Consider the following 27,532-nt stretch of genomic DNA (forward strand, 5'->3'; position numbering starts at 1 on the left):
TGAGGAAGAGGAGGGAGTGGACAGCACATGAGGAAGAGGAGGGGGTGTTGAGAGGACATGAGGAAGAGGAGGGAGTGGAGAGGACATGAGGAAGAGGAGGACGGTGTTGAGAGGACATGAGGAAGAGGAAGACGGTGTGGAGAGGACATGAGGAAGAGGAGGGTTTCCCTGGAAACACAAAGGCTGCAAAATAAAAACCTTGTTCATAATTCCATGACCAGTTTCTTAATAATATGTGTTGTTTTTCTGATGTGGTGTTATTTCTCTCTGGCTGCATCTTATCGTCCTGTTATCATCTCTCAGGTGAAACTGCTGCCCAGCTGTGGGTCGGTTCTGGTTCCGCCGGCCCTCCTGCAGCTGCAGATAGTTTCAGGTCTCAGTTGGGTGATAAATCCTCTCCCCAACACCAAAATATTGAGTTTCAGTCCAGAGTGTATTATCAGCAGGAAGATAAAACACTTCAAGCTCCAGCAGAAGATTCAATTTACGACAGGCAGAGAACAAATGTGTGTAACAGTGATGTGGCGCGCCGCCTCCCACAATCCTCTGCTGCTGAACCGCCATCATCAGCAGGACCGGCGTCTGTCTGAGGAGGAGCTGGACTGAATCTGTGGTGAGAGGAGTGTTTATCAGCTGTTATCTGCTGTGAAGGATGTGTGCTTCTCTTTTTATTCATGTGAGCTGAACGGATGCTGCGTTTCACTCGCTGCTCGATACAAAAGTTTGTAAAAGTTCTGACAAAATACAACGAATAACTGATCTGTTTGGACTCCAGTCTCCACTCTGAGTTTCCCCTCGAAAGTCACTTTATTGCCCTCTCTAAGGTGACTTTGTTGCCCTCTCTAAGGTGACTTTGTTGCCCTCTTTAAGGTGACTTTGTTGCCCTCTTTAAGGTGACTTTGTTGCCCTCTTTAAGGTGACTTTGTTGCCCTCTAAGGTGACTTTGTTGCCCTCTCTAAGGTGACTTTGTTGCCCTCTCTAAGGTGACTTTGTTGCCCTTTAAGGTGACTTTGTTGCCCTCTATGGTGACTTTGTTGCCCTCTAAGGTGACTTTTGTTGCCCTTTAAGGTGATTTTGTTGCCCTCTAAGGTGACTTTGTTGCCCTCTATGGTGACTTTGTTGCCCTCTAAGGTGACTTTTGTTGCCCTTTAAGGTGATTTTGTTGCCCTCTAAGGTGACTTTGTTGCCCTCTATGGTGACTTTGTTGCCCTCTAAGGTGACTTTTGTTGCCCTTTATGGTGACTTTGTTGCCCTCTAAGGTTTTGTTGCCCTCTAAGGTGACTTTGTTGCCCTCTAAGGTGACTTTTGTTGCCCTTTAAGGTGATTTTGTTGCCCTCTAAGGTGACTTTGTTGCCCTCTAAGGTGACTTTGTTGCCCTCTATGGTGACTTTGTTGCCCTCTATGGTGACTTTGTTGCCCTCTAAGGTGACTTTGTTGCCCTCTATGGTGACTTTGTTGCCCTCTAAGGTGACTTTGTTGCCCTCGATGTTTGTAGCGAGTCCCTGACTCATTGTTTGTTCCAGTATTGTTGTTCTTTCGGGTGTTGTTGTTTCTCTTCTCGTCCATACAGAAGGAAACAGTAGTTTGAGCACCAGTACGAAGTTTTCAATAACTGCCCGTGCTGACTTCCTCTCCCTGAAGATGGCTGACAATAACAGAACAATCATCAAACTTTAAAATGAGTGTGCAGCCACAGTATCTGTGCAGAGGACAGAAGAGAACCTGAGGGAACATGGTGGAAGAACCGAGCTCCTCGGAGAGACCAGAGAACTGAGGTCCACTGCAGCAGCACCGAAGGACGAGACCGCCGTCCTGTGAAAGGAGATATTCACCATCATATCCTTCATTCGCACTAATTGGAGTCAAGACTTTAACTCCCCTCAGTTCCACTGCTCTGTTAACATTTAGAGGAATCCCAGCAGCCTTTGAGCTTCAGCCCTCAGGAAGGATGATTGCTGGAGAACATCACATTATGTGGTGAGGAGGTTGTTAAAGAGCTCTTCTCTCTCTTCCATGTCTCCGGAGGAGGGTTAGTTGATGCTGCAACTGATGTGGTTTAGTGAAGGTGTAAAGAAGTTGCACACACACACACACACACACACACACACACACACACACACACACACACACACACACACACACACACACACACACACACACACACACACACACACACACACACACACACACACACACACACACACACACACACACACACACACACAGCGGGTGGAGATGAGAACTGTTCATTGATGCCTTCAGTCACAACATCCAGTCTCTCTCCTGTGGATCTGGTGTGAAATGTTCTCTGGTCTCTGAGGACCTGCTGGTTTGGTGAACGTGTGAGGCTGTCTGAGTGTGCTCACTGCTGATTGGCTGCAGCTCAACATCAGTTGACAACATCAAGTCTGAAAAATGAGGCCGATGCAGAAGTGCCTACAGCTGCAATACCAGCGAGTGCCACTAGAGGTCGGCTCCAAAAAGCCTCCGGCTCCATAGACTCCCATTCAACTTCTCTCATCAAATCCAAAGTGAATAAAATGTGTCCATCAGTTCTCTCGGTGTTGTTAGCTAAAGTCACTCCTTCTTCTTAGTTTTCTGGAGGTCCATCTGAAAATAATCCCTCATTCATTAGAAAAGAAGATTCAAGAAGACCTGTTTTTGGGGGTGTCTGTTTGATTGACAGGCCTGTGGTGCAGTCAGGTTACAGCTATCGGTGGGCGGGACGTAGTATCGTCAGGTTTCCGATCAGATCGGTCAGATCCACCGCTGGCTCCTCCCCCAGCTCGTCCAAATATGGTCACTTCCTGCTCCAAACCGCTCCAAACTAGCAAAGATGGTGACGGACAGAATCTGAATTGGAGGCTTGAGAATGGGAGACGTCACCGTTGGTTGCTGATTGGTCAGAGCAAACCTTACCGTGAACAGAGTTAGAAACACAGCTGAAGAAGAGATTTCACATCATTTGAACTAAATCAGAAAATGCAGAATTCCCACTAAACAATTTCAACCCAACAAACCTGCGTCTTGTCCCACACGTCATATCCAGGAAGTGTAACGCTGACGGCTGCTGACCTGTAAAAAGACAGAAGCTGCACGGTGCTGCCCGGCGCTCATTTGCATGAAAATAGTTTGTGGTTTGAACTCTTCTGCTGCACTGCAGAGTTTCTACTTTTCATGAATCCCCAGCGTTCATTTCAGTGTTTCCCCTGTGAAATAAATGGGATGTTCATCCTCGTGCTGTGTATTTTATTTGAATGACAGAACAGTATTACATTTTGTACCAAACAGTTTTTTTCCCCTCAGAGACTTGTTGGTCTGCTGCACTCTATTAGGAGATGTTCGGAGGCAAATATATTAAAATCATTTACTAAGTGCAGCTGGTGAATTAGCAGATATTTCATTATGCATATGTCCTCCCGGAGCCATTAGTGCGAGTGATGCTGCCTGCAGCGCTCCCTCTGAATCTGCATATTTCTGGCATCATGACTCGCAGCGCCTGTTTTGGGTTTCAGCTGCTGTTTGAAGTGAAGCTTCGCTGAAAGTCTGTCAGCGTCTCTGCCGGTTAAACTCGGCAGTTTAAAGATGAAGAGATGTGAAACGCTGCCTTGGCGCTGGTTTGATCACTTCATTTGGTTGATGTGCGTCTCCCACACAGACGCCCGTGGCGCTGCTCGCTGTGACAGATTGGAGCAGGTTGGTGCAGGTTGGAGCAGGTTGGTGCAGATTGGAGCAGGTTGGTGCAGGTTGGTGCAGGTTGGAGCAGATTGGAGCAGGTTGGTGCAGATTGGAACAGATTGGAGCAGGTTGGTGCAGGTTGGTGCAGGTTGGAGCAGGTTGGTGCAGGTTGGAGCAGATTGGAGCAGGTTGGTGCAGGTTGGTGCAGGTTGGTGCAGATTGGAGCAGGTTGGTGCAGGTTGGTGCAGATTGGAGCAGATTGGTGCAGGTTGGAGCAGATTGGAGCAGATTGGAGCAGATTGGAGCAGGTTGGTGCAGGTTGGTGCAGGTTGGTGCAGATTGGAGCAGGTTGGTGCAGGTTGGTGCAGGTTGGTGCAGATTGGAGCAGATTGGTGCAGGTTGGAGCAGATTGGTGCAGGTTGGAGCAGATTGGAACAGATTGGAGCAGGTTGGTGCAGGTTGGTGCAGGTTGGTGCAGGTTGGTGCAGATTGGAACAGATTGGAGCAGGTTGGTGCAGGTTGGTGCAGATTGGAGCAGATTGGTGCAGGTTGGAGCAGATTGGAGCAGGTTGGTGCAGATTGGAACAGATTGGAGCAGGTTGGTGCAGGTTGGTGCAGGTTGGAGCAGGTTGGTGCAGGTTGGAGCAGATTGGAGCAGGTTGGTGCAGATTGGAACAGATTGGAGCAGGTTGGTGCAGGTTGGAGCAGATTGGTGCAGGTTGGTGCAGATTGGAGCTTATTGGAGCAGGTTGGTGCAGATTGGAGCAGATTGGTGCAGGTTGGTGCAGGTTGGTGCAGGTTGGTGCAGATTGGAGCAGATTGGTGCAGGTTGGTGCAGATTGGAGCAGATTGGAGCAGGTTGGTGCAGGTTGGAGCAGGTTGGTGCAGGTTGGTGCAGGTTGGTGCAGATTGGAGCAGATTGGTGCAGGTTGGAGCAGATTGGAGCAGGTTGGTGCAGATTGGAGCAGATTGGAGCAGGTTGGTGCAGGTTGGTGCAGATTGGTGCAGATTGGAGCAGGTTGGTGCAGATTGGAGCAGGTTGGTGCAGATTGGAGCAGGTTGGTGCAGATTGGTGCAGGTTGGTGCAGAGAACATGAACATGGAGGATGATTGTTAACTGGAGTCTCGTTATCCTGCCGGCTCTGAGCGGCGCTGAACTCCAGTTCTTTGGGTCTCTGAGGATCTGGACCTTGAGCCCACTGCTGTGTGCTGAGGTGATGGATGGAGCTCGTCAGTATTCAGGGTCTCCGGCTCCATCCTGGACTCATTTATCCAGCGAGGAGGTGGACGGTGCAGCTGAATGAGCCGCGGCCCGTCCTCCCGTCTCTGCTGTTTGTCTGCAGGTTCAAGGTTGATTAAATACGTTTGGCTTCGACTCTCCTGAGATTTGAAAAAAAAAATCTCCTTGGAGGGTTTTTAATGTGGTCAAACTCAGCATTTGTCAGAAATGATAAAGTTGAGCCTGTGTGAATCGTGATGGAAAGTGACTGAACCGAGGAGATGTTGACCATGAGTCAAATGTCAGTATGACATCCAGCAGGGTTTATTTCACATCTCTGACTTTGTCATCACATTTATTATTTTTTCTGTTAATCTGGAGGCCTGAAACACAAATGTCAGACAGGTGGTGTTCTTTAGAGAGCGAAGAGGAGGAGGAGGAGGAGAAGGAGGACGAGGAGGAGGAGGAGCGCTTGTTTTGTTGGAAGGTGCAGCAGTTTAAGATTCCGGCAGGCTCTGAGGTCAGCCGGGGTCAGTGTTGAGGTTCGTCGGCCAGCAGGTATTCAACATTTAGCCGCCTGTGTTTGTGCTCCGCTGGTCGCGCCGTCGGAGACGTCGGCTCTTCAATAAAAAGCCGTCGGTGTTTTTAAATCTCTGCTGAGTGTTCCTCAGCGAGCCGCCGCTCCCACCACACATTATCTCCTCAGGGAGTACAGCAGCCTGCGTCTGAGAGCCGGCCCTCTCACTTCAACTCTTCACTCCGCTGTAATTCACCCACCACCACCCACAGGGAGGAAGGCTATCGGAGGATGAAGAGCTGCAGGAGGACATTAAACCTGTGGAGGATCATACATGCAGTTATCTGTTGTGCATCAAGTACAAGCTGCAAATTTAGATTAAAGAAACTGTCAGGAAGTTCATCTTTAAATCTGCTATTTGAAGCATGTTTGCAAAAGTCAGTGACTCGGCAATCTATTTAATTGTGTTCATAGATATAGAGTTCTAGTTTTAGAGTCCTTTAAACATTCTTAAATGTGGCGAGATGTTAAAATTCAGTTTGGAAAATGTTGCTGCTTTATTTTTAATACCACTTTCTGTAAATAAAGTGAGGTTTTCCTGTTGAACAATGAAATGATCACCATGTGGTGGATGTTGGGAGGCCGATGAAGGATGTTGACTGTATATAAAAGTGGATGTCGTGCCTCAAGCTGCAATACCACTGAATGCCACTCAAGGTTTGCTCCAAAAAGCCTCCGGCTCCATAGACTCCCATTCAACTTCTTTCATCAAATTCCATCAATAATTATAAAATAAGCTTCAAAAAGATGTGTTGGGGGGTGTTGTCTGTTTGATTGACAGGCCTGTGGTGCAGTGAGGTTACAGCTATCGGTGGGCGGGACGTAGTATCGTCAGGTTTCCGATCAGATCGGTCAGATCCACCGCTGGCTCCTCCCCCAGCTCGTCCAAATATGGTCACTTCCTGCTCCAAACCGCTCCGAACTAGTAAAGATGGTGACGGACAGAATCTGAACTGGAGGATTCATAACGTTCACAAACCAACGATGACATCACTGATGGATGATGACATCACTGATGGATGATGGAAGCTGTGTTGGTGGTGGAGAATTGGTGCGGAGTGACGATGTGTTCCTGCTGTTGTGAGGCGTCGAGTCGATCACCTGTTTTCACTGCGCTGAGATTAAACCTGCGTCTCAGTGATAAAAATCCACTTCCCTCCTCAGGTGCTCGTTGAGGCTAAAAAAAATGTGTCGCTGTTGCCCAGAAAGTTCAGCTGTTGTCGGCCTCTCAGAGCTCCGTCTCTCAGGATGTGGGACACTTTGGGGTTTGTTTGTTTCTGTGAAGCTGAATTTGAATTTGAAGGATGTTTGTTTTGTGCTCTGTGATTGGTTAACAGAGGCGTGCGACAGGCCGCTGGTGTCCAACCTGCCGCCGTCGGCCTTCAGAAGCTCCTCCCAGCTGTCCGGCAGCCACGCGCCGGGATTTGCCAAACTCAACCGGAGAGAAGGTGAGGACGAGTTGCTGCTGACTCGGTGATGTTTGATCAGACTGCATGTGAATGAAGTGTGATTAGTGAGTTCAGAGAGCGTTCCTGAACACAGCACGGCGACGCAAACAGAACAAACAGCTAATATTGCTAAAAATCAGCTAAACTCAAGTTAACAACTAGCTAACAAAGCTAACAAACAATAATGTCACTAATAAACAACTAAAATCAAGTTAACAACGCTAACAACCCACAGAAGGTCCCAGCAGAACTCGGTGTAGACAGTCTGACTCTGGGGACTAAATTCACGGTTGCACAACCCCTTGAACATCAAAGAAAACCCCGCCGGTGTCTCCTGACCTGAGGCGCCTTCTTCGGTCTCCGACGGTGAAGCTCCGCCCCCTCTGCGGAGACGTGATCTTCTCCTACAGAGTTTAATTCCTGGAAGCTAAATGCGAGTAAGAAACAAGTCGAAGGTCGCCGTGACATTTGCGGTCGCGGCTTAGAGAAGATTTTCATCGTCGACCTTTTGCAGCCTGTCGCCCGGTCCGAAGCCTCCGTTACTGACATTTCACGTTTCTCCTGAACCGTTAGAGGACGGAGCGACCCGAACCTCCCACAGACGCAACACCAAAGAAAGCCTGAACCTTGTTTATGTGGGACGACTGACAGCTGTCAGTCACAGCTCACATGGTCTTCCTCAGTTTGGTTGGCATCATGTGACCTATTAGAGGTCGATTTTATTTGTACTTTTTGGACCATAAAAGAAGTTACTGCGAACAAGTGAGACAAAACAAAGCAGAATGAAATAGGAGGCGATCAGCTGGGTTTCACTCCTCGGTCACATGACCTACGGCATCTTCTCCAGAGTCAGTTTGATTCTGAGGCAGAACGTGAAATCAGCACTTCTACCGGATAAAACATGACGTCATCGTAAAGAAACGGAGCGGTCCGTCCCGCTGGGCACCAAACTGCTTCACCTCATCATGTTTCTGGGATGATGAGTTTTCCTGGGAAGGATCTTTCCATCTCTGGTGTCTGCTGCTGCGTCACGGTTGTTGTCTGTTTGTCTGTCTGAATGATTTGGGACGTGATTGGCTGAGAGTGAACATGCAGTCAGACATCTTGAAGGAAACCTTCTGTCCATCAGGAAGTTTCTGGAGCGCAGTTTGATCTCCAGATTAATTCATTCTCTCTTCAGAATTACCTGAATGCAGTTTTTACCTCAAAGCTCGTTCACACAGCAGGTCGATGGAATATTGGGGTGTGTGTGTGTGTGTGTGTGTGTGTGTGTGTGTGTGTGTGTGTGTGTGTGTGTGTGTGTGTGTGTGTGTGTGTGTGTGTGTGTGTGTGTGTGTGCTCTCAGTGGGACTCTGGTCTGCATCCTCCTCCTTCAAAATCCGTCCATCTGGTGTTTGAGCTGTGTGTTGTCATTTTTGGCACACACACACACACACACACACACACACACACGCACGCACGCACGCACACACACACACACACACACACGCACACACACACACACACACACACACACACACACACACACACACACACACACACACACACGCACACGCACACGCACACACGCACACACGCACACATGCACACACACGGCATGTTACCTCCTCCTGTCCTTCCTCCTCCTCCTCTCCCTCCTCCTCCTCTTCCTCCTCCTCCTTCTCCTCCTCTCCCTCCTTCTCCTCCTCTCCCTCCTCTTCCTCCTCTCCCTCCTCCTCCTCTCCCTCCTCCTCTCCTCCTCCTCTCCCTCCTCTTCCTCCTCTCCCTCTTCCTCTCTCTCCTCTTCCTCCTCTCCCTCCTCCTCCTCTCCCTCCTCCTCCTCTCCCTCCTCTTCCTCCTCTCCCTCTTCCTCTTCCTCCTCCTCCTCCTCCTTCTCCTCCTCTCCCTCCTTTTCCTCCTCTCCCTCCTCCTCCTCTCCCTCCTCCTCTCCTCCTCCTCTCTCTCCTCTTCCTCCTCTTCCTCCTCCTCTTCTCCCTCCTCTTCCTCCTCTCTCTCCTCTTCCTCCTCTCCCTCCTCCTCTTCCTCCTCCTCCTCCTCCTCCTCCTCCTCTCCTTCCTTGCCGTGCTGCATTACATAATGTTTTAAGTGTTCCAGTTGGTATTTTTAGTTATTAAAACATTGCATGAGGTGTCGGCACTAATCTGAGAGAACAGCTGACACGGTGCTCTTTGTATTCTCAGCTGATCAATAATTCAGCTCCCCTCTGATCGATCACTTCTTTATTTTGTGGAGGAAAACATCCCGAACCTAATAACCTGCAGCTCAGCTGGTCAATCCAGAACCACACCCCTCCTTCATGGACCACCTTTAATATGAGAATGGATCTGTATTGGCATCAATATCAGCCTGTCGTCAGCTGAAAAATCTGATTTTTAAACAATTCTATCTTAAATTTCATATGTTAACTTTATCAGTAAGAAGTGATCAGGTTCAGTATTGATCCTGGTGCCATAGTTTCTTTTTATTATTTCTTTACATTTTTAACACTTTGTCGTAAGTCTCAAGTTCATTAGCAGATGTTTTACAGATGTTCAGTTGACACAGATGATTTTTACAGATGAAATGGTGATTTTTTTTTTTTTTTTTTACCTCAAACGTGACCTGATGCTTCTTTTTCTCAGAGATATGAAAAGTGAGAAAATGCCGACGTCGCTGTGGGTTTTAAATTCCTCGGTAGGTTTTTATTTATGTCTCACTACAGCCTCTAAATGGATTTAAAGATGTCTTCTCCGATTAATTCTCATCGTTCTGCTTTCCTAACAGAAAAGTTGGATTTTAGTTCAGAATAAAAGGTCAAGCAGTGCGATTCATGGTGTTGTTTTTTGTGAGCTGATTTCATCTCCACAGAAATGGAATAAATCACCTGGTGTTTTTTTCTGCGGTGTCCTCCTGCAGGAGCCGGAGGCTGGTCTCCTCTGGTCTCCGACAGATATCAGTGGTTGGAGGTCGACCTGGGCGAGCGGACCAAGATCACGGCCGTCGCCACGCAGGGCCGATACGGCAGCTCTGATTGGCTGTCGTCCTACCTGCTGATGTTCAGCGACACGGGACACAACTGGAAGCAGTACAGACAGGAGGACAGCATCGGGGTGAGTCCACGACTCTGGAGTTAAAACTGCATCACGTCACAGGTGCATTGTTTCATTATTTAGTCTTATTTTTTGTATTACTCCTTTACACAAGCGACTTCATTTAATTGCTCCGCTTTTGCTTCGTATCGACTGTGTTCCTCCGCAGGGATCAATAAACACGTTTTTTTGTTTGTTTTGTGTAATTCATATCCAGCGATGTGGCGCCGTGCGGCTCCATCTATCCTGTACAGATAAACCGAGTCGTCACAAGTTTATCTTTTCATTTATAATGTATGAGCCGGCGTTGTGAGCTCTGCTGACTCTGCAGATCTGCTGACACAACATTTAGCAACAGATCCCCAACGGAGAGGAAGTCAAGTGTCTCTCTCCGTTTTATTTGTTTTACGTCTCACTTTTTCACTTCTGCCTCTGTCTCTCTGTTGGACTTTTTAAAGAGGGACTCAACAGGAACAGAGAAGTGAATACAGAGTCATAGACCGTCTCAGATAACAGCTGATCCTTCCATACCTGTTGGATTGTACCAATATTATTTATTGGAAATTCTACTTTTACTCTACTGAATATGAGGAAATATAAATAAAACCCATCCTTGATAGATTCAATTTTAAATTTAAAAAAATATTAACAATTATAATAAAACCCTGTTTCCCAAAAAGTTGGGATGCTGTTTAAAATGTAAATAAAACCAGAATGTGATGATCTGCAAATCATGTAAACCCATATTTAATGTAAAATAGATCAAACAGAACATATCAAATGTTGAAACTGAGAAATGTTATTATTTTGTGAAAAATATCTGCTCATTCGGAATTTGATGGCAACAACACGTCTCTAAAAAGTGGTGACAGGATCAACAAAAGACTGAAAAAGTTGTGTAAAGATGAAAAAAAAAACCTGTTGGAACATCTGACAACTAATGAGGTTACCATGGCAACAGATCAGTAACATGGTTGGCTATAAAAGATGATTTCAGAGAGGCAGAGTCTCTCAGCAGTGAAGATGGGGAGAGGTTCACCACTCTCTGAAAGACTGGGTTGGAAAATAGTTCAACAATCTAAGAATAATGTTCCTCAACGTAAAACTACAAAGAATTAGTGGATTTCATCGTCTACGGTTCATAATATCATTAAAAGATTCAGAGAATCTGGAGAAATCTCTGAACACAAGGAACAAGGCTGGAAACCAATATTGGATGGTGGTGATCTTCGGGCCCTCAGGCAGCACTGCATTAAAAACACACTATTCTGGAGTGGAAATCACTGCATGGGCTCAGGAACACTTGTGAAAACCATCGTCTGTGAACACAGTTCATCGCTGCGTCCACAAATGCTGTTAAAACTCTCCAAAGAAGAAACCAGATAGAAACATGATCCAGAAACACCGCCGCCTTCTCTGGACCGAGATCATTGAAGATGGACTGAGGTGAAGTGGACAACTGTCCTGAGGTCTGATGGATCACAATCTGAAATTCTGTTTGGAAATCATGGACGCTGCATCCTCCAGGTTAAAGAGGAGAGGGACCATCCAGCTGGTTATCAGCACTCAGTTCAAGGAAACACTCCTGTGGGACGTATTTGAGGGTCGAAACAAACGAATAACCTGAATAGTCGTACGGGTCAGAAGACTTGTTTTAAATGTTTATTTGTTCTTTTTATTTGTAAGAAGCAGCTGGTTTGAACTCAATCTCTTCCCCACGTTGCTGTTCAGCATGGAGACTTTTCACCGGAATAATCTGGTCCCTGATATCCAACAGTCAGCGCTGCACCGCTTCACCACTGCGTGACGTTTACTGATGTTCCTTCTGTGTTAGCAGGACGTTTTTATGACTTCTTGCACCGCTGATCACGAGTAACAACACGTCAGAAAACACGGCGTGACGCGGCCTCGCGAGGTGAGACGGATCAGCTGATTAAAGAAGAGATCAGTCAGATGGACCGCGGAGGCAGCGAGGCTTCACCTCCCGCCTCCGTGTCACATCCAGGCCGGGACGAATCAGGTCGGCAAAACACAGTATGTGGAGTTTCGTACCTTCGAACCTGAAAATGTTCCCGCTCCGAGGATGAGCCGAGGATATCCATCTGATCTGAGAACGGCTTTAAAAACATGATCCGACGCTCGACGGGAACTCTGCTCAACCACAGACGCAAATCAAAGTGTTTCTGAGCCTCTGAGAATCAGAGAGGTTGTCGGAGGAGGAGGAGGGAGCAGACCGAGGACCAGGGGAGGAAATATGTTGTTCTTCTGTTTCCCCTCTGGGTTGCCCCCCCCCCTCCCCCTCTCCCTTGGTGCTTGGAAATACTGCAATCCATCTTTTTCTTTATTGCCTTTCTCGTCTTTATCTGTTTGTTTTCTCGAGCTGAAGAGAAACGAGTCCGACTTTTCTTCCTTAAACTTCTACGGATTTACTTCCTTTTATTATTTGCTTTCTCCGCTGTTTATCTTCCTATTTCTTCTCCCCATGTGATTTTTTTTTTCCCCTTCATGATTTCTCTTTTGTCATTTTTTCCTTTTGGTAGTCTTCACTCCACTCTTCTTTTCCTAAATCAAACTTCATGCCGGTTGGCTCAGAGCTTTGAGCCAATGATACGCTCACATCCTGACAGTCTCATACACAGGAACAGGACTCGCATGAGACTGTCCTCAGCACTTACCGTGACCCATGTTCATGCCGTGACATGGTTTGGTTTCAGGGAGGAGGTCGGGGTTGATGATCGGGTCAACAAAGTTTGTGACTTCCTGTGTGTTTCCAGTCTTTTCCAGGGAACAGTAATGCCGACAGTGTGGTTCAGTACAAGCTGCAGCAGCCGGCGGTCGCTCGCTTCCTGCGCCTCCTCCCTCTGGACTGGAACCCCAGTGGACGCATCGGACTCCGGCTGGAGACCTACGGATGTCCCTACGGTCAGTCCGGCTTTCTACGGCAGAAACACCCGCCGACTTTCACCCTGTTTGCTCTTCCATTGTTGCACCGCCAGGCGTATTAACAGTTCCCTTTCGTTCCTTTTTAAATTTCTCAGTTTCTACATGTTCCTCAGCTTCACAATGAAGTAAAAACAAATATGCTGCAAACATGTTCTCGTATTTATTTATATTCAGGATTTTTTTCTTCTGGCTTCTTTGTGGCGATAAACACGAATATTTAGCCGCAGTTTTCTTCTTCTGAGCTATAAATCGATGCAGCTTTCAGACACCAAGAGAAATCAAACGTTTCCCTCCTCTTCGTACTTCAGCCACAAAAACATGCTGCTGCTTCATTCTGTCGGCGTTGCTTTTATTTCCCATAAGATTTGGATGCTATTGATTGGTAGGAGGATGACACTTCTCCTCGTCTCCTTCACGTCCAAACTGAAGCCTCTAAAAGGTGAAACTATCCTGTTTGTCTGTTTTCCTGAAGGAGCGGGTGTTTGTAGTGTTTCGTTCTCTCAGTGTTTTGTTTCCTTTATGATTTCTTTCCTTCACATGAACACGACGTCATCATGAATATCAAAAACAACTTCACGTGTTTATGTATACGTGCTCAAATGGTTCATTTTGAAGGCTGATTTGCAGTAAATTTTCCAAAGAAGTGACGCACTGTAATTTCACCAATACAAATAAACAGGTTTATAAAAGTTTCTTCTGTCTTTCTACAATATCTTAAAACTCAAGTGGTTTCCTTTTTCCCCAATTTAAATGTATTTATTTAACAGTAAAGAAATAAAAGCATCTCACTTCAGTTCTTCAGAAATACAAGTAGATCTTTGGTTTTTAATTGGTGATGAAATCATTGCTCGTCATCATTCAGCTGATCCTGAAAGATTGGATTTCCATTTACGTTTATATAGACATCCATGTTTTTATACTTTTATCAGGCAGTATCATGTTTAAACAGACAGAAATCACTGCATAGGCTCAGGAACGCTTCTGAAAACCTTTGTCGGTGAACACAGTTCATCACTGCATCCGCAAATGTCCCACTTTTGTTAATGTGATATCTCAAAAACACCGCAATGGAACTCCTTTTAATTTGGCACAAAGGTTCACTTGGTCTCAATGATGAACTCATAAGATTTTGGGGGTCAAAGGTCAAAGTCATAGTGACCTCACGTCCTCTAATTCTCGTGAATGCGTTATCGCAGGAACGGCTTAAGAGAATTGGCCACAAATGTTCACTTGGACTTAAAGAGGAACTGATCAGATTTTTGCGGTTAACGATCAAAGTCACATTTCTCTTTTAGTCAGATCCTGAATGTGTGACACTTATCTTGGGTGCTGATTGTACAGATCTTCTGTGAGTTGGGTTGAACATGTGTGTGAAGCAACATCCAGATTTGAAGCATCGTCTCTTGTCAATCAGCTTTATGAGCCAAGCGTGTGAACACATAGAAGGATTCCTTTAAAGTCTTCACTACATATATTATATGAGTTTTGAGAGACTGGTTGAAACAGGCAGACAACTACGAGCTGCTAATTGTATGGCTTGACTTGAATATAGACATTCGTGATGTGGTATTGAGGTGATTCCAGGGTTTCACTAATATCTCAGTCGTCAGCTCAGCGGTTTCATTGAATGAATATGACCTCATATCTGCAGCCTCAGCTGTACTTTGTGCTAACTGCTTATTAGCATTGATTAAAATGCCAAAACGCTCCACTAGGATGCCGAACCTGGGAAAGTATTCGTGGTAAATACGACCTCACAGAGCTGCTACAGCGGCTGTAGACATAGAAAATCTAGATTAACTTGTAGGTTTGCAAGTAAAGACTCATAACAACTGGACCAGCAAATCTCTTAACTTGCGGACTCGTGTGTTTCTATCATGATACTGACTGCGGTGATTTGAATATAAGTGAACTATAACCTAATTGATGTATCTACCAAAGCCAAAAATAATCATCGCTATGTTCTGGGGATAATTACGGGGAATCGGGCTGATTATAATAACATAAAAACATAGAACAAAATGTAATCAGGGACTTAATTAGAAAGCTGGATGGTATATAGAGGAGTACAGTATTGTTTTCACACATGGAGGATGACTCAGTGGTTCGGAGCGTGAACCTGCTGCTCTGTAATCAGCAGGAAATTCACTGTACAACGCAATAAGAGCATTCCTGCAAGCAGAGCGGGTGTTTGATTGTGTTCGAGTCGGAAGGAGGGAGAGACTCGCCAAGTTCATTAAAAAAAACGTTCAGTCAGAGAAATTAGTCGTGCAGCTGAAATGGAGGCTGAGCTCAGCTGATGCTGGTTTTTTAACAGTTTGTTCTTTGTGCCACCGGCAGCGTTAAAGTCACCTCAGCTCACCTCGGCACAGATATCACACGATCACGAGACATTAACGGAGAGATTCTCCAAGAAAAGTCATGAACAGAAAACAGTTCAGTCCCTCGTGTGTCACATATGACCTCTGGTCTCTGTTCTGTGTTTCAGCCTCCGATGTGTTGGGTTTCCACGGCGACGGCGGCTGTCTGGTGTACCGGCCGAGTCCCGGGCCTCGGCGGGCGTCCAGAGAGGTCGTCTCTCTGAAGTTTAAAACCCTGAGGAATTGTGGGACGCTGCTGCAGGCGGAGGGACGGGAGGGACTCGGCCTCAGTCTGGAGTTGGAGAGAGGAAAACTGCTGCTGCTGCTCAGACGAGGTACAACACGGAACAAACATACTCGTAACCACGGAGATGAACTGATATCTGCTTCAACATACCGGAGTGTAAAACAGAGAATATCAGCAGTATTTTCAGAAGAAAAGTGGAGATTAGCTGTATGAAAAAAAACCTCTAACATCTTTTATTAGGAAGAAAACAGGCTGAAAAATGTACCACAAAATGACAAATAATGAGAGGATGCATTAGCATTTCAAAGAAAAACTCAATTGTTTTGTGGGAGATGATATTATTATAAGACTGAGCGCTACAGCGTCAAAACTTAACAACCACAATCATAATTACAAGTTCAAACAATCTCCTCAATATTTGTGGGAACCTGCAACTTTGCTAAATTCCTGAAATATTTCCTCAAAAACGTTGTGAACAAGAAGCTCTGCTGAAAGTATGACATCATAAAGTCTCCTTTTTGACGTTTCCTCGACTCCCCTCGAGCTCTCTCTGCCTCTCGGTCCTTTCTGCTGCAGCTGAGACGGTGTCGTGGTCTTTATGTTCCTCCACAGAGCAGAGATAACAGATAATCTGACGATCGGTGCGGCAGAACATCTTCATCACCTCGTCGTGAAGAGAGCAGATGTTCTCCTGGAGCTTCTTGGAGGGGTTCACCAGCTTGTGTTTCTTGAATGGAGCGACATCATAATGAGGCTGAAGGTGTTTCTCACAATAAGAAGCCAGACAGACTAAACAGGACTTGACAGCTTTCAGTTTTCTCCCAGTGCAGACAGCCGTTAACAGCTGCTCTGCTCCGGGTTCAGGAAGGAAACTCTTCTCTGTAAAAGAATGGAGACATTTCCTTCTCCGTCGTCCACCAGCTGATTTGTCCCGTTTTAAACTGTTGAACAACGTTCAGCTGTAACCAGGAAGCGTCTCTGGTATCATCTGTCCATCACTGTGTGTCGAACAGAACGTCTGTATGAAGGCTGATGACATCATCAGCTCCTCTGAAATAACTTCAGGTGTTTTTTTGTTTTTTTATTGGCTGAGACGGCCGACGTGCACGCTGGCGCCTGATTGGTTTAAATCTCAGCTGCTGCGTCTGTCTGGTTACAGTGATGGATGGTAAAGTTCACCGGAGCGTGTGTTAGGGCTCGCAGGTGTGTGTGTGTGTGTGTGTGTGTGTGTGCTGAGTCATCACCATATGGCTCACCTGTCAACAGGATCCCCGTCTGGCTTCATCCGTCCATCTTTTTTTTTACTCTCCGTTTCTCCGAGAAGTTTTCCCTCCTTTATTTTTGTCTTTCCTTTTCATCCCGACATCTGTTTCTCTGGATTGCTCCTCGTCTCAGCATCCTTATCTTCCTCCATCCTCCCGTTAATCCTCAGGCCTCTATCTTCTTGAAGAATGGAAAACAGCTCCTGCAAAGATAAGATATGACTAGATGAGACTTTATTAGTCCCGCAGTGGAGAAATGTAGTCAGCAGCGTAAGAATACAGGTAAGAAAGAAACATTTATAAATACACGCATAAGCTCTAAAATTAAATAAACACACCTTTGACCTTTAAAGTAAAAAAACAACAGACATCTTATTGTCTGAATTGTGTTATTATAACCTCGACTGAGAACGACAGACAGTCACGTGACACACAGGAAGTCCTGCTGCACCTGAAAACAAAAACTGTCCTGTTAAAGGACGACTGCAGCTCAGAGGGAGGAAGTCCAAACCATCTTCTCCTCTCCTCCGCTCACCGCTGCCGGTTTGTCTCCTCAGATCTCGCCGATCTTGATGTTTTCCTATCGGAGGATTCATTTATTCTCTCTCGTTTGGAGCGATTCTTTTCCAAAAACAACCTTTTTTATTATATTTTATTATTATTGTTTCAGCGCCGGCTGTATTTCCTCCTCTGAGAGTTTTCGCAGGTCGCAGGTTGCGTAATGTGGGTCACCTGCCGTCATCAGGCTGCTTCACTTCAACGCTGCTCGCTTTATGAGGCGACTCATCTGCACAGAGACGCCAAGTCTGAGAGTTTTTACTCCTCGGAGGACGCCGACATCACGTGATGGAGGACGGAGCTGAATCCCCATCGCTCAATCGCACTTTTTCTGCGTTTATTTTATCACATCTGCTTCCCGGAGACATTTCAGTTTGATTTGTGTCTCCGTCAGTCATTTGTCCACCAACTCTTTTCCGACTCTTCTTTAGAAGATCCAGCATTAACGATTGATTTGTCTGAACATGTCCATCGATGCTGGAGACATTTGAAGATAATTACATGCTGGCAGCTGGAGGCCTCGACGATGCCCTTCAGCAAGAAATCAAGTTCATAACCTTTGTTAACACGTCCATGTTTTTTAAACACTAGAAGACATATGATCACGTGCCTCAGGAAACAATCCCGACAAGCTCTCAGCAGTTTGAGTCAAAAGACCTCAAGCTACTCAGTGGTCTGAAAATAAAAACTTTAAGTTGAAATAACAACATTTCTTTACATAAACAAGTAAACAAGAAAAGTTTAGTTCATTCCACTAAATTCCATCATGTTGTTTTACAGTGTTGGTTAGCTGTTCCTGTACATTTAATACAGGTTGTGGTCAACGCCCCCAAAAACAGGTCTTCTTGAATCTTCTTTTCTAATGAATGAGGGATTATTTTCAGATGGACCTCCAGAAAACTAAGAAGAAGGAGTGACTTTAGCTAACAACACCGAGAGAACTGATGGACACATTTTATTCACTTTGGATTTGATGAGAGAAGTTGAATGGGAGTCTATGGAGCCGGAGGCTTTTTGGAGCCGACCTCTAGTGGCACTCGCTGGCATTGCAGCTGAAGACACTTCTGGATCAGAACCATTTCATTTTTGTTTATATATATACAGTGAATGAGTTCAATATGAAAATAAATGCAGAACTTTTGTCGTGGTCGTTGACATCAGCCTCAGTCATGTGACTCTTTATAAGTTTCCATTTTCCCCTTATTGTCCCGAATCAGTTTCTATTTTTAAAGAAACTGAATTATTTCCGTCACTTCAACCTTCCACAGTGTAAGAAAAGAAAAAAAGAAAAAAGAGCAAAGCTGTTGATAGATTTGCAGAAGCATCACTCAGCGTGCGACCCGATCTGTGAATCATCTCGGTGACAGACGTCGCGCTTTATGAGAGTCAATCGCCGAAATAATTACACGAGGCGTTTCTCCGATAGGAGCCATCAGATCGTGAAACGCCGTAATAGGAAGAGCAGACAAGATGCAGTTAAGTGATATTGTCTGCAGGGTGTGAGCAGAATGATGAAACGATAGAGGCTGTAATGATGATGCAGACACTCTCAGGGTTTATTTTACTGAGCAGCGTCCTGTTTTAATAAAATCTGATATAATTAATAATAAAAAAAAAAAAAACATCGTAAATACAAAGAAAGTTGTCTCGGACAACTTAGACTGAAAGAAAAAAACAAAATGACCACGAGGAGAGAGAGATGAAGAGCAGGAAAGAGACGAATCTATCGATTAATAAGAGTACTGCAATTTTCTATGTTTTGGCCTCTAATCTTTCACATTGATCTCCACCTCCTCGTCCCCATCGTTCACGCAGTAATGAAACCCTCCATCCTCTGAAACATCCATCCTGTGAGGGCCTCGTCTCCTCCTGCAGCGTGATCATCTATTATCTATTAATCAACGGCAGTAAAGAGACCTTGTGTGGAAGTCGTGCCGTCCCTCCTCTATCGCAGCGTCTCGTTCAAATAAGTCAGAACTGCGTTGAAAGGAAAAGTTAAAGGAAACCTTACTGACAGGGTTCAACTACCTGTAGTCCGTTTTTGGGCTTTTTGCACCTCTTCATGTTGTTAAAGCGTTTTAGACACTTTAGATGAAGCCTGAAGTCTGAAAGGCATTTTTCTATTTTTAGAAAACTTTTATTTGATTTGTAAAAAAAACATAAAAAAGGGACATTTTACTGCTTTTTTCCCCCTTTAGACCTGTTAGCAGTGAAATGTCCCTTTTTTATGTTTTAACAAATAGAATAAAGGTTTCACAAATCAGAAAGTGTTTTTAAAAAAAAAAAAATCTTTATTCTCTCTGTGATAATTTCATCCAGGTTGGATCTGTGTGAGTACTGTAGTTTTGGACCTGGACCGGGTCTAAAGAGGTCCAATGGGGAAAAAAAGCAGTGAAATGTCCCTTTTTTAAAAATATTTTTACAAGTCGGATAAAAGTTTCCTAAAATAGAAAATGCGTCTCAGACTTCAGAGTTCAGGTTTCATCTAAAGTGTTTAAGAAGCTTTAACAACATTAAAAGATGTGAAAAACTGAAAATGAGCATCTCAAAGCTGGAAGTAAGGTTTCCCTTAACGACAGGAGAGTCTTCCTCTCCTCTCCTGGATGAAGATGAAGATGTTTTCTGTAAATATGAGACATCTTATTTGTCCATCATCTTCCCGACTGTCGGTTTCTGTCTCTGAAGTTTCTCCCTGAAGACTCTGATACATTTTTAATGACTGACTGTTTCTGACGGCGTTGTTTTCTCAGCACAAACAAAGTTCCTGGTGCTCATCTATCATTAATGAAGTCTCGCTGCGTTTCTTCTGCAGCTTTTTTAAGAATGATCACAGATTTGCCTTTTCATTTTAAGATGCGACTACGCAGATGTTTCCAGCAGTTTCCTAATAATTTGAGCAGCGGTGACCCGCCGGTGTCCCGCCGGTGTCCCGGGTGTCTCGCAGTGACCCGGCGGTGTCTCTCCCCGCGGGATGCTGAGAGACGTGAGATATTTAGAGGAGCCAGCGTTCCCTCGACAACCGGTGGGATTGACAGCAGGTCAGAAAACAAACAAACAAACAAACAAACAAACAGGCGCTCAGATCGGAGAAAATAGATTCATAACTGATGGAAACAAACCTGGAAATCAGAGGAAAATAACAAATACGTTGAATTCAACTTTGATCCGTTCCTTCTTGTTTCTTATTTATCTGCAGATTCGATTTCGTGTTGATTAAAAGTTGCCGTCTGTCGTTAGTTCCATCCATCATCCATCCATCCTTCTTTCTCTTCACCTCCTCCCCCTCCTCCTCTTCCTCCTTTTCCTCCTCTTGGTTATTCCTCCTTCTCATCCTCTTCCTGTTACCTGACCTTCATCCTCCTCTCCTCTGTTTCCCCTCCTCCAACATCCTCTTCACTCCTCCACCTCCTCCTCCTCCCTGTCCACTCCTCCAGGTAGAACCTCCTCCTCCTCCTCCTCCCTGTCCCCTCCTCCAGGTAGTACCTCCTCTTCCTCCTCCTCTGAGCCCCAACTCCTCGCCTCCCTCGGCAGCCTGCTGGACGACCAGCAGTGGCACCGGGTGGTTCTGGAGCAGAGGAGCGCTCACCTGAACCTCAGCGTGGACAAACACACGGAGAAGGTTCAGATCCCTGAAGAGTTCAGGAGCATCGAGCAGGTGACACAAACACACAATCTACACAAACACACAACCTACACAAACACACAACCTACACAAACACACAACCTACACAAACACAACCTACACAAACACACAACCTACACAAACACACAATCTACACAAACACAACCTACACAAACACACAACCTACACAAACACACAACCTACACAAACACACAACCTACACAAACACAACCTACACAAACACACAACCTACACAAACACACAACCTACACAAACACACAACCTACACAAACACAACCTACACCAACACACTGTAAAGACATGCATGTCGTTATCTCAGCTGAGCGTCGGTGCCGTCCGGAGCCTCGACTCCGGGAGGAACTTCCACGGCTGTCTGGAAAACCTGCTGCACAACAACGTGAAGCTGAAGCAGCTGTTTCAACACGGTGACCCGCAGGTGGATGTGAAGGTGAGCACACGTCTCCCCGAAATATCAGAACAAGATGAACACGCGCCTCAAAAACACCGTCGATACGCAGTGAAATATTAGCGTCTGTAACTTCTGTGATGACGACGGATCTCGTAAACCGTTATGTTCAGCTCCCAAGTTTCTACATCTGACAGAGAAAACAGAAATCTGGAAGATAAACTCTTCTTGGACCTCCAGCAGCTGAAGAAGCACTTTCCTCCAGTTGTCGGTGTGTGCAGGTGTCTTCATACATGTCGACATCCTCTAGAAATCACCTGGATGCTGATGCTGCTGCTCGCTGCCTAACGAGGTCTTAACGAGGAGAACCAGAGTCAGAGATTCAGAGTCAGAGATTCAGAGTCAGAGATTCAGAGAGTCAGAGAGTCAGAGAGTCAGAGATTCAGAGAGTCAGAGATTCAGAGATTCAGAGTCAGAAATTCAGAGATTCAGAGTCAGAGATTCAGATATTCAGAGATTCAGAGAGTCAGAGATTCAGAGTCAGAGATTCAGAGATTCAGAGTCAGAGATTCAGAGAGTCAGAAATTCTGATATTCAGAGTCAGAGATTCAGATATTCAGAGAGTCAGTGAGTCAGATATTCAGAGAGTCAGAGATTCAGAGATTCAGAGAGTCAGAGATTCAGAGATTCAGAGAGTCAGAGAGTCAGAGATTCAGAGAGTCAGAGAGTCAAATATTCAGAGATTCAGAGAGTCAGAGATTCAGAGATTCAGAGTCAGAGATTCAGAGATTCAGAGAGTCAGAGATTCAGAGATTCAGATATTCAGAGTCAGAGAGTCAGAGATTCAGAGATTTAGAGAGTCAGAGATTCAGAGAGTCAGAGATTCAGAGTCAGATATCCAGATATTCAGAGAGTCAGAGATTCAGAGATTCAGATATTCAGAGATTCATAGAGTCAGAGATTCAGAGATTCAGAGATTCAGAGATTCAGATATTCAGAGAGTCAGAGATTCAGAGTCAGAGATTCAGAGTCAGAGATTCAGATATTCAGAGATTCAGAGAGTCAGAGATTCAGAGTCAGAGATTCAGAGATTCAGAGAGTCAGAGATTCAGAGATTCAGATATTCAGAGTCAGAGAGTCAGAGATTCAGAGAATCAGAGAATCAGAGATTCAGAGAGTCAGAGAGTCAGAGATTCAGAGATTCAGAGTAAAGTTCATAGTAAAATAATGTGTGTGTGTTTTTGGGTGTGTATGTGTGTTTGTAAAGAAGCCTTTTGGGGACTTGTATAGCCCCTGTTCTTCGTCCTGTGTGTTTGTAAAGAAGCCTTTTGGGGACTTGTATAGCCCCTGTTCTTCGTCCTTTGTGTTTTGCAGCGTTGGTGCGTTCTCCACCACACTCTTTCATCCATCACTGTAACCGCTCCTCTGAGATGTCATCTGTGTTTCCAGAGCGTTGTAAAGCTGGCGGGGTCGATGTTCCCAGCAGAGCGGATGACTGCATCGCTCAGAACAACGGATCTGAACACCACCGGGTCACTTTGGTGTTTTTTTTAGTTTGCGTTTATTCTCAAGGAGACTCTCTGATGGGGTGATACGAGGTCACGTGGCCACGCCCCCTGTAGCTCATTAATATTCATGCTTGATGTGGTGTTATCCTCCTCCTCGTCTCTCAGGGCAACGTGACCTTCTGGTGCGCCGAGCCGGTTTCCGTCGCCGTGACGTTCCCCGGCCCACGCAGCTTCCTCCAGCTGCCGGGGACGACGGCGTCCTCGTCCTCGGGGGGCGTTTCCGTCGGGTTCCAGTTCAGGACGTGGAACAAGGCGGGGCTGCTGCTCACCTTCGACCTCCCTCAGCAAAGGGGCGTGGTCTGGTTGTACCTGAGTGAAGCCCGACTGCAGCTGCAGGTCCATAAAGAAGGCCGAGTGCTGCTGGAGCTCAGCGCAGGTCAGTTTAACCACCAATAAGATGAACTTCTAACCTCTAACGTCTTGTTATCAATGACTAAAATCTACCGCGTTAATGAAAACACATATTTATATTATTATGAACTGTTTTGCCAGGTTCTGTCCTGAACGACGGTCAGTGGCACTCAGTGGATTTCTCCGGCGGACGCGGCCGCCTGACCGTCTCCGTGGATAAAGACGAAGGTGGCGTCGCTCAGGCCACGCCCTCGTTTCCTGTCAGCATGGGAGGTCAGCTCTTCTTTGGAGGTACGAAACATGTTTGGTAACACAAATACAGAAGGTGATGATCGCAGCTGTCAATCAAAGCAGCCCCGCCCTTTAATTCTGCAGAACTTTATTCATCTGCAGAACTTCATTTAATTTAAAATGTAAACGGTGAGTTTAAATTGAAATTAGCTGCAGGGACCAAAAAACTTCTCTGTAGCATTCTGTAAACACGTTTCTGCTGTAAACATGTTTATTTCTGCTGTAAATATGTTTATTTATGCTGTAAACGTGTTTATTTCGGCTGTAAACGTGTTTATTTCGGCTGTAAACATGTTTATTTATGCTGTAAAGTTTTAACATGGTTTGTGGGGACTGAGTCGCTGCTGGAGCCTCTGGTGGACATTTGAGGAACTGCAGCAGGTTTCCGCTTGTCGACACAGAAGTGTTGTGATGTTACTGCTGACTACAAACTGTCTGTTTCAGTTCGGTTTAAATGAACGTTTGCTGTTGAACGACGTGTATAAAAGTTGCTGATGTCGTCGATACTCACCTTCAGCTGGTGGCCGTTTTATAATGAAACGTATAATTCTTCGTTATCTTCCTCCTTTCATCTTCACTCTGTCCTCTTCCTCCTCTTCCTCTTTTCTTTCCTCTCTACTCAGCAGAATTGCAGTCCGGCCGGAGGCCTTTTTATCCTCCTGAACATGCATCTTCTGTTCCGTGTTAAACGAACTGCAGCAGAAAAGGAGATTAGCTGCATTCATCTGTCTTTTATTTAAATGATTTCAGCTGCTTAGAGATGCACAACAACGCTCCGCAGCTTCTCTTCGCATTTCTGTTTAGTAAATCACAAAAGGTTTCATCTCTTTGTTTTATTCCCTCCTCCAGGCTGTCCCGCTGCAGACGACAGCGCCGGATGCACGAACCCCTTTGACGTCTTCCAGGGCTGCATGCGCCTCATCAGCCTGCAGAACCGGCCCGCCGACCTGAACCTGGTGCAGCAAAGACTGCTGGGAAACTACAGTCAACTGCAGATCGACATGTGTGGCATCATCGACAGGTGAGAGACGCGGCTGCAGATGTTTGATTTAACCCAGAGCCGGTCTTTCCTCTGGAGTGTTTCTAGCATTCGGCAGATTTAATGTATGGTTTCCCAGATTAAAATGATTTATGTCCTCGGGAGAGTTTAGCAGCAGCCTCAGAGATGTCTTCGCTCTGTGAGGAAATAACGGAGCTGTAATGAATGCAAACCCTGCAGCGTATTAACACGAGCAGTTACTGACCTTTTTAACTTCAATAAAATTGAGTTCGTCAGAGTGGCTGCAGCTCAGACATCATGGATTTGGTGGTTCCATCCTTCAGCAGGTCTTTGGCCCACGTCAGAGCGCTTTATAGAGTTTTCTGTGTCTAAGCTGTGTTTGGAGATTTGAAATCATGAACTCCAGTTCTTCAAAGGTGCCTTTAATATACCAGGAGTGGGGTTTGAACCCACGAGGACATGAGTCCATTGGATCTTAAGGCCAACGCCTTAACCACTTGGTCATCCTGGTGTCTGATGTTACCATAACGACCTGTCCACACAGACAAACTCCTTAAAGTGATTCAATCAAAATCTGTTGGTTTTTTTGTGCTTGTAGTTCAGCAAAAAAAAACTAAATATTTATTACTGAAACAACATTTGATCTTTAAAACAGACAAAAACACGTTTTATTCCTTCATATTCTTGAATATTAGGAACACAGGATGAGACTGAAGAGTTCAGATGATGAAACACCATAAAGATGTGAGTTAGGACATCAGACATTACATTACATTTCATTTAGCTGACAGACAAACAAAGGCAGCTGAGCAGGCTGTCAATCACAAGTTCGGCTGCATCGATTGTTCTGTCACACAACTTCACACCCGACTCAACTTTCATCTGGGAAGTGAAATCAAATTTTTCTTCTGTTTGATTTTTTTTTTTTTTTTTTTGGCAGAGTAATTTATTTGTGTGTTGAAGCGTTGGAAAGTAACAAGCAAAGTAGAGAAACAGCTCTCGCAGCGTTTCCATTAAGGAGCACCGTTCTCTGATTGTTCAGCGGCGATGCGAGCTGTGAAATAACCACACGGACTGTTTGTTTTACTTCAGATCTGATCAACGCTTTCTCTCTTCGGCTTCTTACAAAATGTTTCTGCATCAGCCTTTTTATTTGGATTTGTCGGCTCTGAGGTTCGATTCGGGATGATATCAGTGGCGTTAATAATATTACAATTATTGCTTGTGGTTTCAGCTGCAGAACAAAAACAAACCTTCCAAAATTACATTTGTCTCCTCAAATATCAACAATAATAACCGACTTTGGTGGCTTCTTTAAATGAAGGTTGCAGAATGCTTTGAATTAGAATATATGATGTATTTCACATTCGTGGATGTCTGAACACATTCTTACAATCAAGTAGCCTTTCGCAGTTGAATGCATGTGAAGTGAGGTGATGGAGGTTAAAGGTTCAAACATCTAGAAGGATACCAGGAGTGGGGTTCGAACCCACGTGGGCATTCACCCATTGGATCTTAAGTCCAACACCTTAACCACTCGGCCATCCTGATGGTGAGTTTAAGGGAACGGGTGTTGTTTTTTTTACAGGTAAAAGGATGTAGGAGGAGTTATGATGTCATGGTTTAGTTTGTTGGGTTTCCTGTTTTATTTTGAAATCACCTCCTGTGTCTGTTTGTTTTACTTCCTTCTCTTGTTTTTTTGTTTTGTTTTTTGAGCTCACCTGTGATCCATCAGCCAATCAGCACTCTGGGAAGTTCTGCCTCATTGGTCGTTGCATGTCTTCGTCCCTCTTTGGGACTTTAATTCTCTTCCTGTAAGACCTCTCATGCTTCCTGAGTTTTTTACTTTTCCAGCTGCTCTCTGTGGTTTTCATTTTCCTTCAGAATTGCGTGAGTAAAGTTTGCAGTTGTCACGTGTTTGGGTTCTCTCTCTTCCTGTGAGCTATTGTGACATATTAGAGTTTATTCTTTATATGGACATTGTGAGTATTTAGGAAAAAAGAAACAGCCAGCTGGAAACCAGTACAATTATTGTTTATAGGTTAATATGCGCGCTGCACATATCCCCAGTTTCCCTGTCTGCATGTTTTGCTCATACTAACCTGAAAATTCACATTTGGTTTAATGACTACAGTGTAAACAATATATGTGTATCAATTGACAGTCAAATAAATCAATTAAAGCTTAATAAGATACTAAAATAGAGTAATACCAAGAGGTGAAACCATCTGAAAAATATAAAAAAAATACAATAAAAAAAAATTTGAAATATTAAAATAGATAAACCAAGAAGTAAAATCAGCTAAAATATAGAAATGAGGTAAAACCATTTGAAATGTGAAAATTTTGTTTTTGATAAATATTAAAATAGATAGAGCAAGAAGTAAAAGCAGCTAAAACGTTTAAATAAATGGACAATTCAATAAAAATATAAAATGGATAAAATTCCATTAAAATCCAGACAAAACAACAAGTTTAGAATTTGATTTTAAGAGTTATAAACACTTTCTGCATCCTTCAGGTCTGAACCACAGGAACAAAATTCTGCTTTACGGTATGTTTAGTTTTCACTCTGATAGGAATTAAAAGCTTTACAAAAAAAAACAACATTAAACAATAAAATGATTTTTTGGTTTTATTCCTGCATATTTAAGACAAAACTCACCTGCAGCCTTAATAAAGTCCACATCTCTGGTCGTCCCTGCTGCTAACAGCTTCATCTTCCTCCTACTGAATGTGACTGCAGCACCACTGCAACACACACACATAAATACTAAATGTATAAAAATATTTAAAAAAACAAGCGTTTGTGGTGAATTTCAAGTGAAAGCTAAATGCTTTATCTGCAGCGCTGCAGCTCACCGTGAGATCACAGCAGCATGGAGATAAATGGACGGCGAGACTCGGACTGTG

The 27,532-nt window shown here is 44.8% G+C and overlaps 1 protein-coding gene and 2 non-coding genes across 4 annotated transcripts in view; 1 reads left to right on the forward strand and 2 right to left on the reverse strand.

Annotated features, from left to right (window-relative positions):
• The window catches only part of LOC138626888 (contactin-associated protein-like 4), a 54,815-nt gene that overhangs the window by 5,287 nt on the left and 21,996 nt on the right, over window positions 1–27,532 (forward strand). Inside the window, exons 2-10 of one of the 2 annotated variants that reach the window (XM_069708861.1) lie at window positions 6,812–6,922; window positions 9,818–10,011; window positions 12,765–12,912; window positions 15,422–15,628; window positions 20,795–21,015; window positions 21,323–21,451; window positions 23,083–23,353; window positions 23,470–23,619; window positions 24,469–24,640. In XM_069708861.1, the coding sequence (XP_069564962.1) occupies window positions 6,812–6,922; window positions 9,818–10,011; window positions 12,765–12,912; window positions 15,422–15,628; window positions 20,795–21,015; window positions 21,323–21,451; window positions 23,083–23,353; window positions 23,470–23,619; window positions 24,469–24,640 (1,603 nt within the window). The remainder of the gene's footprint in view (window positions 1–6,811; window positions 6,923–9,817; window positions 10,012–12,764; window positions 12,913–15,421; window positions 15,629–20,794; window positions 21,016–21,322; window positions 21,452–23,082; window positions 23,354–23,469; window positions 23,620–24,468; window positions 24,641–27,532) is intronic. The other variant, XM_069708863.1, reaches the window with a different exon arrangement.
• Window positions 25,048–25,130, reverse strand: trnal-uaa (transfer RNA leucine (anticodon UAA)). The gene has a single exon. It is a non-coding gene; the product is annotated as a tRNA-Leu (tRNA).
• trnal-uaa (transfer RNA leucine (anticodon UAA)) lies at window positions 26,088–26,170 on the reverse strand. The gene has a single exon. It is a non-coding gene; the product is annotated as a tRNA-Leu (tRNA).

Source organism: Brachyistius frenatus, unplaced genomic scaffold (assembly GCF_029030835.1).
Source record: "Brachyistius frenatus isolate BFR_SWC_R1_liver_20210118 unplaced genomic scaffold, ASM2903083v1 Contig_79, whole genome shotgun sequence".
Lineage (NCBI taxonomy): Eukaryota > Metazoa > Chordata > Actinopteri > Embiotocidae > Brachyistius > Brachyistius frenatus.